Raw genomic sequence first — 12,763 nt, 5'->3', positions numbered from 1 at the left:
GGCACCCCGGCCGGCCGGGGCTGCCCGCCTCTCACGCTCACCTCAAGCCCTCAACCTGGCAGAAGAATCAGGAAAAAGTGGGTGGTTGACTTCCTGTTGATTCAGAGAACGGCGTTGCCTCCTGGGAAGGTGTGGCGAGCACCACTGCCAGTGTGAGATGGGCAGGGCAGGGCAAGCCAAGGCAAGCCAAGGTGGGGAGCAGGAGCTGGGGTACCACCACCTCTCAGCTGCCACAACTGTTGAATTGACCTGTCTGCTCATGGCAATGCAGATGATGTCCCTCAGCTGTCAGCTGTGATAATGCTTGGGCCAACTGGAAAAGTTAGTCAGGTTGCTTGCCGGAAGTGTTAATGGCTTTGCTAGAGTGTCCGTACACACAGTCATCATTTTGAAAAAGGAAAAGCAGAATAGAAATAGGTGAGAGTTTTGAGCATGTTGGTTTTCAGCTCCTTGCGGTGCACTTTTGAAACATCTGCCGTACCTTTTGCCACTGCTTTTATCCTTCTCAGTAGAGCAAAGGCAATATATTAATGTAGTTCCATTTCAAAAATAGAAAATATTTTTGAAAATAAATGAAATAGGGTGGCTGCTTAGTCAGTTGTGAAAGCCAGTACTGCTTTGTAACAGGCCATGCTAGCGGTTTACTTTACATAGCCAGCAGGTGAACGTAAATGGTTTTCATGTGACTGCAATCCAAGATTGCAGTCTGAATAGCTGGTGGAAAACAAGCAAAAGTCATAAAGTCTACATATATGTAAAGGAGACTATGCACCGGAGGTCTATCTTAATCAGAATATACAATTTAAAGAATATACGATTTAAATGTTGTAAATACAAATTTACAACAAAGGATATATTAAAAATCAATCTTGATCTGTACTTTCAACATGTTTTGCATTAACTGTAACAGTCTATTTGCTTGCAAATGTTCCTGCTTATGAAGAGGCTGCATGCCATCTAAAAATTATCTCAGTTCAGAAGTAAACAGATAGAAGAATATATTTTTCCAGAGTTTAAAGACTAAAAATCCCCCTTCAAACAAGCAAAAAAGTACAGTTTACCTTAGTCACTTAAAACTTTCTAAAATAATATATTCGCCTTAAATATGACTACAAAAGTCCAGTGTTATGAATAAAGCAAATTCAAGACAGTGTGGCATTGTAGTATTAAAAGGAATGTTCTGAAAGTCTCAAGATTCAGAATTTAATATATTTCATATGAGGCTCACATAGAATCATGAGCTTGCTAGGCTTGCTAAGCATTTGCATTTATCAAGAACAAAAATGGATTTCAGTTACAATGATTCTCTGTACAGGCCGTTTCATGCTTCCTCTCAGGTTGGGCTAAATCACACTGAAAGTGAGATTTTAGTAAAAGCTCTTGCGTTGCCAGGAAAGCCATATTTTTCTGAAAAGGACCAGTCTTCAGCTAATACGTGATTTTGCATATAATGAAGCTAATGAAGCTACACAGATTTCCAAGAGTTGAGAAACTAGTTTAAAGTATGTAACACAGCAATACCACGGAGGAAAAAAATTAAGTTTTATTACGTACTGTTTGGCAAGGCGCAGACTAGAGTAATCTTCATGACTTCACCCCTGCCTGCCTTTAATGTTTCCCTTTTAATTTTTGTTGTTTTATAGTACACCTCTAATAATGACTCTCTAATTTTCATCCTCTTTTTTTTTTTCATGTATCTTCTTCTGTAGACTCCTTTTGTTGTCTTTGTCTAGCTGCCTTTCTCTTTTCTAGCCCTGTTGTGATGCATGTGCTAGAGTTTCTGTACTGTTTTCTTGTTCTGCTTGCCTTACCTGTGTTTATCTTCTTCTCTAGCTGACGGTATCTAAAAAGTTCACCGCAAAGAAACATGGCTTTTAGAGGGCAGTGTTTGAGCATCATTCTCACCACCGGGAAGTGGTCACCCGACCTCGTGTTCTCCTTACGTGTCTGGGTGACGTGCTCATCGCGTGCTTGCGTGCAGCAGCAGCGCCAAGTCGCAGCCCCGCAGCGCATGAATTCCCGTTCTGCTCTGCACACGTGTGCACCTTTGCATAGGCTCGTGCTGGCGTGAGCAGAAATCTTCAGAAAACCAGAAGTAGACTTCTGAAGCGTTGAAGTAGGCACTTCAAACCAGTGGTTTCGCTACTGGTTCTGGCCAGAACTGGTTTGAAGCGAAGGTCAGATCAGTATTATGATGGCTTAACGTCATGAGCTTTGATGTTTCCGTGCAGGCTTCATTTTCTCATAGCCCAGCGGTCTCAAGCAGACGGTTTACCCCAGTGTCGCAAACTGCTGGCTGTTGCTGTAACCTCGCCTGTTGTAAAGGTGAAGTGTGTTAGCTTCGGTCACCGTGCAAGAAGTTCGCAAAGCTAAAAACATACAAGCGGTCCATCTTTGTGGCTTAGCTGACAAGCAGTAGCTCCCCAGTTCAGAGTCCTGCTCAACTGAGGGTTTAAAATGGTGATTCTGCATCAAGTGATTTCAGCTTAGCATGATCTCATCAGCGAAAGGCATGTGCTGAACAAATAGGCGGGGAGGAGTGTGCAAGTCAAAAGTGAATCATATCTCCTGAGGGTTTGGTGTATTGATGTGGCTGAGCGAATGTAAAAGCAGGGCCTTGGGGAAGGTAGAATGTTTTACATTTGAGCCTAGGCCAAAACTGAAAAGGGGACAGCATTCTTGAGATATAAACTAAAGCACATTTTTTGAAAAATAAAGAACCATTTAATCACCGCTGTAACTTATTAGAAGTTGGTCAGGTTTGGGCCTGTGTACACAAATAAAGAATCTGGCCTCAACTTTGGCAATTTTTAGCTGCCAAGCCATATCCTCCCTGTTTTAGCAATCGTATGACTGCTCCCCATGAGAGGAGTCTGAGCGCTAGGATCATGGCAGACCCCAAGATGATAACAAACTTCTGAACCATTTCATACTCTGGAGAAACAAGCAAATGTCTTGTTCTGGTTTGATAAGCAAGAGTATGGGTGGTAAGATTTGCATGGGAGCTCTTCCCATCATCTTGGTTGTGGTTGCACCTCAGATGGTGGTCCTGAGGCCCCCTCAATCCATCTAGCCCCATTCCTGTGAGTCTTGCCAACCACCACCATCATCACTGCTGACAATTTATAACTCAGCAGCCTACGGACTGCAGTCAAAGGGAAGGGCTTCTTGTTTTTGAGCTTTTTCATAGAACCCAAAATACCCTGCCTGCCCTAGAGACCCTATACCAGAAACTGAGATGAAAGCATGAAGGAGGGTAGCAGGTAGAAGTGAAGCAAATCTTTTTTTAACATTATAGTCATGGGAACATTGAAAGGTGTCAATGTATGAATACTATGCAGAATTGGTCTGTGAAACTCCTTGCCATATGAGGTCATTGAAATCCAGAATTTAACAGGATTCAAAACAGCACAGACATTTATATAAGTAACAAGACTACTTTGTTTCAGGATAGAAAATATTAAAATGGGTTGGAAAGAAAAAAAAATAGGCACATAAAATGTCCTGCTTCAACTTTTAAGACAAACTCTAGGCAAAGTGTTACAGGAAGAATTGTTTGTTATGGACAAATCCATTACTTCTTTCTGCAAGATTTTGGGTATGTTTCTCCAAATCACCAATTACAGACTACAACTGAAGATGAGAAGATGAACCATTGATCTGCTCAGCATGGCAGATACTATCTTACTGCCATATGAAGCTTTAGATTAAAGATCCCTTGGAAACACCTGTAAAAAATCCTTATGTTCCAAACGGGGGCCCTTCTTTATTTTAATTACTGCTCTGAAGCACTTAGTTATCATCATGTGCCTTGCAGAGTCTCAAAAACATCTGTACAGGGTACATTTGTGCATTCATTCTTAATGACAGCCGGTGAAGCCCTCCTCTTTTTTCTGTTTTCTAGAAACATTAGTCAAAGGAGATAAATGAAACTCAGGCTATTTTCTGTTTCATTTCCCAGTTTTAAACTCTCTGTTTTGAGTTTGAAGACAAGGTATTATATTTGTTCATCTGAGCATCCTGATAATTGATACAAGTCAACTTTCAAATTCTGTCTTTATTCTACCAAAGGGATCAGACCCTCAAAGCAGATTCTCTGAGTTTCTTGAGTTGGTGTTCTGGGAAAGCAAATTTTGAACTTCTGTTAAATGACTTTTGGCATAGGTTTTTACAGTTTCTCTCTTTCATTATACAACTGCATTACACCCTCTGGTGCTCTTTGGACTCTTAGTAGGTGAGAAATACTGATTTTGCAAAGCCTGGAAGAAACTGCAATCTTTCTAAACATTTCTTTAAAGATACTGGCTATGCCTTCCCTTGGTTAAGGTACTTAGAAGTGATTGTAAGACTTAAAAATTGGTACATGCTAAAACTGTTGGGTTAGTAATCCAGGCATGAGTCAACCTGATGGTCCAGAGACCCCTCGAGTGTGAGCAATGCCAATACAGGCTCTCCCAAGGTTCAGTGGTTGAATGGGGGTGGTGTCACCAGTTTTTAAGAGAAAAGGGCTATCTATCTAAGCTGTAGTTATAGGAGTGATTTCATGGGTTTGCTGTGACTGGAGCGACATCATTTCTATGTCATTCCGGTTGGTGTGGGTGGCTTCCCATGCAGCATGCAGGCAATGTGGTTCCCATTTTCAGGGGACCAACTCTTCGTGGCCTGTGTACCAAACATCAGTTGCACTGCATCTCTCTTTGGATCACAGGTAAAGGACCTCTCTATGAAATGTGGCAAAAAAGCAATGTAGGTCTGATGATTGATTGCTTCCCAGTGCATCTACATGGAAACTTAATAATGATACTGGTTTGAGAGCAACACTTGGACCAGATACCTGATGTTCAATAGCCATCAGGGTAATTTATGCCTAAAGCTAGACCAAGTGTTCAACAGCTATTTGCTATGTCGCTGCTTAATGCTGGCTCAGGTAGGTAATATGCATTGTAGAAATACAGTATCTCTGTAATTATCTACTGGTGTAGTGGCTTATTTGCTGTTTTTTATGATTTTTAATATATTAATATAGTATAATTATCAGACATCTGTTAACTAACTATATCAATAAGACAATGTCATCCTTCAGAAACAGGAATGCTCGAAAAACAATTTGCTTCTTATGTATTAGGTGCTCACCTAATGTTTTTCTGCCAGTTTAAATTGACAATCCACTGAAAATTCAAAACTCAGAGTTAGGAGTCCTTCATCTTTGAAATTAGTTTCAAAACTCTTGCTTTTATAATGGAGAAGAATTGTCAATAATTTACCAAAATATTGTTAATCTAATCAAATATGTTGGAATTTTTTAGATGCAATAGTAGTACTAACAGAAAACTTTCCAAAGTACTAGTCAATCAGACTGCAAAAAAGATGTATTGGTAGGTTTTCTGGTGTGTGGGATCCACCTGTAATGATAAATACTGTGTACAGCATTTATTTCTTACTGTGTCTCTGTTCCCTTGTCTTCTGTTGTTACTCCCATCTTACCAAGTCCAGGATGCTGCAGTTGCCCTAAGAGTGAGTTCCTGGACAGCATGCACCAAGGTCCCTCATCCTTCTCCTGTATACCAGTGTCCTAATTTACAGATGAGCCGTGCAAACTAGTTTGATGAACGATTTCCATTGACTGGCCTTCAACGAGGACCAGAAATTATGGGATTGTACAGTCTTTTGATAAAACACCATGCAAAATAACTCCATTTGTAGAGACAATCTCAAATATTCAAAACCAGATTTACTATATTTGAGTAATGAGCTTCAGACTTTACCTGCTTGTAATTTGAAGTTTCTCTATCCCTCGTTCCCTTTTGCTCCCAGCCTGCGTGGGCTGAGGGAGCCTCCATTTCCTACTCCTCCTCTGTCTTCAACTGCACCGTTCCTGTTTATGAGAATAATACTTTCTGTTGGTGTTTTGTTTCTTAAATTTGCATGATAACAGAGTGCCATTATCAGCCCATAGGTGGGTATCTCTGGGTGCTGACTGCCATGGGTCCTTCTGACTTACCCGTGGTGCAGTGGACACTTCTGCCTCTCCACCTTGAGCTACTGCAGCTTATGCTTTTAGCATTGGAGGTTTCTGGTCAAATCCCAGGTGTACTGTGTAGCTGGGTGTCCTCTGTGTCCTGCCCAAGGACAAACAGGGCTTTGTATTTAGCAGATTAAATCAAAACATACAGAAACAGCCTTCTGCTGCAGTCAGCCTTTAGCTGGAAATTGTGGCACGTACAGCAAGGGAGGAGTGGGAGAGGAAATAACTTATTTGTCTGGTTTTGCCGTTGCCTATCTGATTGCAGACAAAAACTCTCTCAACGTTAGGAAGCTGGTTGTGATCAGGCACATGGGAGGAGAAAAGCAGAGCTGGTGCAATGAGTCAAACAAACATTTATCTGCTGTAGGGCAGGGTTAGTGCCAAGAGCTCTGTCTGGCTCTTTTTCTGACAACTGTGCATGATCATCCCCCAGAAGATGGCAACAGCTGCTGGCCCTGACTGCTCACATCTGTCTGCAGAATCTGCACAGCTGTATGCTGCAGAGGTGCTGTAGAACACACAAGCAGGTAATAGATTTTGCAAAACTAGCTTGCAAGTCCCTGAGGCTGAATTGAACTGTTGCGCATCTTACCCCCAGATGTGGATCCTCTGTCATCGAAACACACGCTGCCTTCCCGTACAGCCATGTAGGAGCTGCCATACGAGTTGCCTCTGCCAATTAAAAATCCAAAAGGTTTTTTTCCTCCCTTGATAACAGAACTATTTTTAATCTTCACCCCTCTCTTTCAAATCACAGGTAGTGATTAATTACTCAATTGTGAAAGGACTGAAGTACAATCAAGCAACACCTACCTTTCATCAATGGCGCGATGCACGGCAGGTCTATGGCTTGAATTTTGCAAGCAAAGAAGAGGCTACCACGTTCTCCAATGCAATGCTGTTTGCTCTGAATATCATGAACTCACAAGATGGAGGTAAATTAGCAGCCACCACGCTCTTTATTAATCTGTGACATTTTCCAGTGCTAGTTATCACCTAGTGCGGTTGTATTGGATAGCATGCCATTACAAAACATGTTATAATAAAAAAATTGGTCTCTGGTAGACAACCTTTAGATTAACATTTGCTGTGGTATGAATTGTACATGTTTTCAGGTTTTATTCACTTTCCTTCTAATTTTTCCTGGTGCTTTAACTCATGATGGGAAATCAGTGGTTATTTGGGAATGCCTCAGGCAGGTAGCCCCACTGATTTATGTGGATCTGTGTATGCGTTGTGTTACATGTAAAATGGCAGAATATAACTTTAAATAAACAGAAGCTAGAGTAAAATTAGCAACATTTTATAAGGTAGAACTCAGAGCTGGTATCTCTAGTGTGCTGGGTGTCAGCTGCGGCCGTTGGCTCTTGTGGGACGGCTTTCAAAAAGAGGAGTGTCTGGTGTCTCAGTTGTTTCATAAGGTACAGTGCAAAGGCTTGTACTCTGGACTTTGACTGGTGTTGTTCCTAAGCACAACATTGACTGCAGTTGAAGTTTGTGGTGAAGTTTACTGTTCTGTGAAATTGTCATTGCACGAGCTTAACAAGGGCCCAAAATAAAGTCCTGGTTTCTCAATGGAAACCAGTTTCTGGTCTGCGGTATCTGGATGAAGTACTGCCCTCAGTTGCACGCCTGTGACCTCTCTGCAGTTCATGGTCTGAAAGCAGAAAGCAACCTTTGTGTGGTGTCTTTTTTTCCCTGCAAAATAGACACCACAGCCCTATTTTCCTTTGGAAAACACAGTGATTCAAGGTTTACATCACTTGCTGCCATCCAGGTTTCGCTGCAGTGCTCACTGGTGATGGACAGCAGCTCTCTAGAGAAAGTACAGCAACTATTGGCCGTGTTGTATCAGCTTCTGAGCCCCCAAATATCCTTAAAATGCTAATCATTCTTGTCTCCTGACAACCTTCGATACACCAATATATCTTACTAAAAAGTGTATTTGTAATGTAAAAGTTCATATTTTTTCTTTTGGCATTTCCACTCATTCTATTAAACTGACAATTGCAAAACTCATCAAAAATCAATAAACGTCGCGAACTCTGTGCTATATTCAGAAGTACTGAGGACTGAATTCTGCCTCTTCCAGCTTGAACTTTTTCAGCTCTAGTTGCGCCACAGCAGGAGAATTCAGGAGGGAATTTGGCCAACACTCACCCGTCCTAAACTCATGCACGTCTGAAGAGTACAGAGCTCTCTGACTGCTCATGTGTGCTCAACCCTTTTAGACCATCAGATGAGACTCCAAAATCTGGATACTTTGACTATGGTCTTGATGTTGCGATTGGGTTAATGTCTATGATAAGTCTGCCTTTCTTCCGAAAACCCTTAAATTTGGGTTGTTGTTTTTTTTTTCCATTTGTCTCTTCCTGTCAAAGGGAGTGGGTTTTTGCAGGATATTGAGGTTGTTCCAGGGAGGCGCCTTGCGGAAACACGAGTCTCAAGATGAGAATGTATTGCTCTTAGGCTAAACTGAAAGAAACTATCTTAAAGTGGATACCTTAATTATTTTAGCTACTCCTAGCAAAGAACAACAGGTATTTTTAAGGAAGTATTTTTGAGTACTTGAAAAGCTTGTTAGATTTCAGAGAAGTTTGTGAATATACAGCAAATAATAATTTGCATTTTTTTGGTATTCTTTTTTTCATTTACTTAGCACACTGAAGTATGTTAGATGCTTTACAGGCCTAAGATCCAGCCGATGCTGAAGAGCTTGCATTTAAAGTTTGTAGTTGTCATATAGACAGCCATGAATTGTATCACAGATGAAAAAATTTCCTACTTTCTTTTCTAGAAGAAAAAATGGTCTGGTAAACATTCAGTCTTCAACAAACCCTTTTCTCTCATACATAAAGTGTTAAAAGTGTCAAAGTATTTATCTTTGAAATTATATTAGCTACATATTGATAGGGTGTATTGAGGACTTTTATATCATCATAATTTTCCCGGTTATTGCAATGATCTCAGCATGTGACTTGACAGCAAAAGTAGATAATAGATATAAGGTATAAAATGTTTATTCAGATCTGCTCATATAGCGCATAAGCTCATATAGCGCATAAGCTTTTGTGGGCATGAATTAATGCAAATAGCATACCCATGTATCTTTTCAGGCACAGATGCTGCCTACATACTCCATCCATTCTGCTGCCTGCGTGCTACATTAGGGTTTGATTTTTCATATGGAAAAATCATTAGGAAAAAACTGTATTTATTATATCTACGCATCCATGTATTAAAGTTGCTCATGTGCATATGCAGATGGATGACAGCTTTAAGGAGTGCATCTGTACACACAGAACTGCTCACACACTAGTAAAGTCCTCAACCAAAACCAGGTAGTGAAGCAGAGGTTCCCTCTGGCACATTCGCAGTACAGAATACCCTGTATCTGCTAGCTCCACAGTTTGGGATATGCTACGTGCACCACTTGGGATGTGCTATTTCTAAGGTTTACTTGTTTCCTATATTCGTTTACTTGTTTCGTATTCCCCTAAACACATTATTGTGTTTAGCTGCTACTAATCTTCCCGTAGTTGGATACAGATTCTGGCTTCCACGACGGCTTCTCCCTTTGTTTCACCACCCACTTGCATAGACTAAAATTAATCATGATAGACTACAGCAGAAAATCTGAGACTGCATCATATCTTCAACAGACGTGGAGTCAGGGTACTGTAACATTTGGGAAAATAACTAGTCTTGTTTGCAAAGCAATGGTGTGGGTTTTTTGAATGGTGCATTAAGCTGAATTAGTTTTTAAAAAATTATAGCAGTCCATGTTTTGGGGAGTTGGAAATAATTTTAGGCAGTGCTGACTTTCAAATGAATGAGACGCTTCAAATGAATATACAATTATGAACTGGCATTGAGAATTACTGTACTGTCCCACTTCTTCATGAGAGGGACTATGAGACCCGAGATCATTCACTGCAGGCGCTGATCTCTCTGTGCTGATTACATGGGGCACTAGTGAAAACTAAACCAAGCGCTTTGTTAAACACCTAAGGTTAAATCGGCTGAATCGAACCCTACATCCAGCCTGTGTTAACCTGGGTTGCATGTCCACATCAGCCCTGGGGAGGGATTCCACCCAGGAGTCTGGTGTCCCAAAGTTTGGGGAAATTGGGAGAAAGCCATAGTCTCAACTTGTCTAGTCATATTTCTGCAGTGGATGAACTCATGCTCTTAATCATGGGGAGGGCTGGCCATCTTCTGCATGGCCAAATTCTCAGTGCTGCGGTGGGAGCCTCTCCCAGTGCGCGTCCTCAGGGTGGGGTAAGGCAACCCTTGCAGTGCGGGAGCTGAGCGCATACTCAGGTCAGTCTTGTGCTTTGTAAGGGTTCTAATGATCACGTTGGTTGTAATCTAAAATGAGATAAAATAAGACTAAAAAGAAAATAATAATACAAACATACCCTTCTTTCTTTAGAGGTTGGCGGTTGCCTCACTGAATTACAATTGTTTACCTGCCAGCTTGTTTATATGCCTAATTACTTTGATTTCTTTATACGTCTTTTTAATCTGTTCTCCTTTACAATAAAAAATGGAGTTGGTCCTGAGCCAGCCTGCAAAATGTGAGCAAATGATAACATTGACTTGCTCATTACCAATCTCTTGCTTACAGTTCTTTAATGGTGTCATTTAGTATGACCATTAGTATGACAAATGACTTCCCATTAAATTGCGGGTTTTTTTCATGGGTGTCCACTTTGTGAAGCCAGGTCTTTTACTGGCATGAGTTACCTGATGCAAGGAGTGTCACCAGCTTACCTTGTCACCTGCAGTCAGGTTTCACTGGGGACAGAGCATGACCTCTTCTTGCTGCAGCAAAAGCATTTTGCATGGATCCTGCCCGCAAACTGATGTCTGTATGCAGGCAAGGCTCATGTCCTTCAGCGCTTAGGTTTAACAAATGCAATGACCAGTGTCAGCATGGCACGGTTACTGGAGCAGAACATAAGGCGAGGATATCAGTAAGTTAAAATGGGCGAGTTCTTCCCTGACAGAATTTCGTAGGAAAGCTGCTGCTCCCCGTGATGAAAGTAGTCATCTCTGCAGGGCTTAACGAAGCCTGTATAATCGGCGCTTCTCCCTGTGACTGGTTACACTTACCTGAGAGAGGGAATGAGGCTATTTTCTCTCTCTTTTCTTACTCACCAAATTGCTAGAGACAGGCAAAGGAATGGCTTCATGTCTTTCCTTCCTTATTTGCTCACTTCAGACACTGTCCTTGCTTCCTTGCTGGTCCCTGACAGCACCTGCATGTTTCCATCAGAGCATGCTGCAGAAGGAGACAATGGCTCAGCTTTGTGGCTTGGCGTGACCAGCTCTGAGGGCATCGTGGGCTAACATACATGGCTTAAAGACTTGGCACTTCTTGGAGGATCATAGAATCATAGAATGGTTTGGGTTGGAAGGGACCTTCAAAAGTCATCTAGTCCAACCCCCCTGCAATGAGCAGGGACATCTTCAACTAGAGCAGGTTGCTCAGAGCCCCGTCCAGCCTGACCTGGAATGTTTCCAGGGATGGGACATCTACCACCTCTCTGGGCAAACCGAGAGTCTCATATATGCAGCCTACTGGTAAATGCTGCCTATGACATGGTGAATATAACATATTATGGACTTTTGCTTTTCTTTTGATGTCTTTGCCCTGGGGACTTGGATAGTTATTGTTGACTTACAATGCAAGAAAATAATTTATATTTCTAAACCTAAACACTGTGTGCTGGAAAACCTTACGCAGAGGGCTGTGTTGAAGAGTTAGTCATAGTTAGAGGTCATCTGCCTTATCTGACTAAGAGAGAAGTTGGAGGAAAGCATTGAATAGTAGGAGAGAGGTTTGAAGAAAATGAGTAGAGGACTATTTAGTTTTTTTGTTTGTAAGAAAGCCATTTTCTTGTTCTGAGTATAAGTGGCTTATGGACCACACAATATAGATGTGTGGGTCACCGAGTGTGCAGAGTTCAGACCTGTGCCTTCCAACACAGCGCTTCACAGACCTAGCTTTAACTCTGCAGGGAGGATGCTTTGGCAGTCAGAAGGATTGCTCCTCGCTCCTCTTCTTCTGATTAGCGGATCTGCTGGCATTTCCTTTGCACCATTGTGGATTATTTGACATGTATTTCTCCAGCTCCCTTTCCCGTAAAGTTGGATTTGATTAAGTTCTTTGGAGTTTGAGATCTTTTTCTCTTCCTTCAGTCATTCTGTTCCTGTCCTAGTCCAGAAGTGACTGTATTTCTGTATTCCTGGGAGGAAGCTCCTTGTAAAGCACTCTGAGCCCTCCAAAATAAGGGGAGAAATAGAAGAATAAAGCATTGATTGGTCAAACAGCAGATACACTGGCAGTATATAGCTTACATTCTCTCTCCTAGTTAGATGCCTTAAGTATGTGCAAGGTTTTGGTCAGTGCAGGATGTGTGCGAAGATTATGGTGCACTGAATTTCAGATGAAAGTCTACACATCATTTTCATTTTCAATAGAATTTTGTAATGTTATATTCATTCAGTTCATTTTTTCGTTAGAATTTTTCCAACTAGTCCCACGTCTCTCTTGATACTTCAGTGACACTAAAGTGTAACTGCTGGGAAAGTCAGTTGGCTGTATTCATCTTCTACAATGCAGTGACTGTTTTACTTGATAATATTGCCCCAAGACGTCCCAGCACCACAGAGGGCACAGTGTGGGAAGACAAAAGGCTGCGTCTTCATTACAGTACTGCATAATACATA

The 12,763-nt window shown here is 41.5% G+C and overlaps 1 protein-coding gene across 1 annotated transcript in view; it reads left to right on the top strand.

Annotated features, from left to right (window-relative positions):
• Positions 1-12,763, top strand: part of LOC104625659 (ena/VASP-like protein) — a gene marked incomplete at its 3' end in the record, with an annotated part of 65,883 nt that overhangs the window by 972 nt on the left and 52,148 nt on the right. The window contains exon 2 of the mRNA XM_010293346.1: positions 6,783-6,960. Coding sequence (XP_010291648.1) covers positions 6,783-6,960 — 178 coding nt within the window. The remainder of the gene's footprint in view (positions 1-6,782; positions 6,961-12,763) is intronic.

The sequence above is a fragment of the Phaethon lepturus genome, unplaced genomic scaffold, assembly GCF_000687285.1.
Source record: "Phaethon lepturus isolate BGI_N335 unplaced genomic scaffold, ASM68728v1 scaffold34928, whole genome shotgun sequence".
Classification (NCBI taxonomy): Eukaryota; Metazoa; Chordata; class Aves; order Phaethontiformes; family Phaethontidae; genus Phaethon; species Phaethon lepturus.
This window is presented reverse-complemented; position numbering and strand designations above follow the sequence as displayed.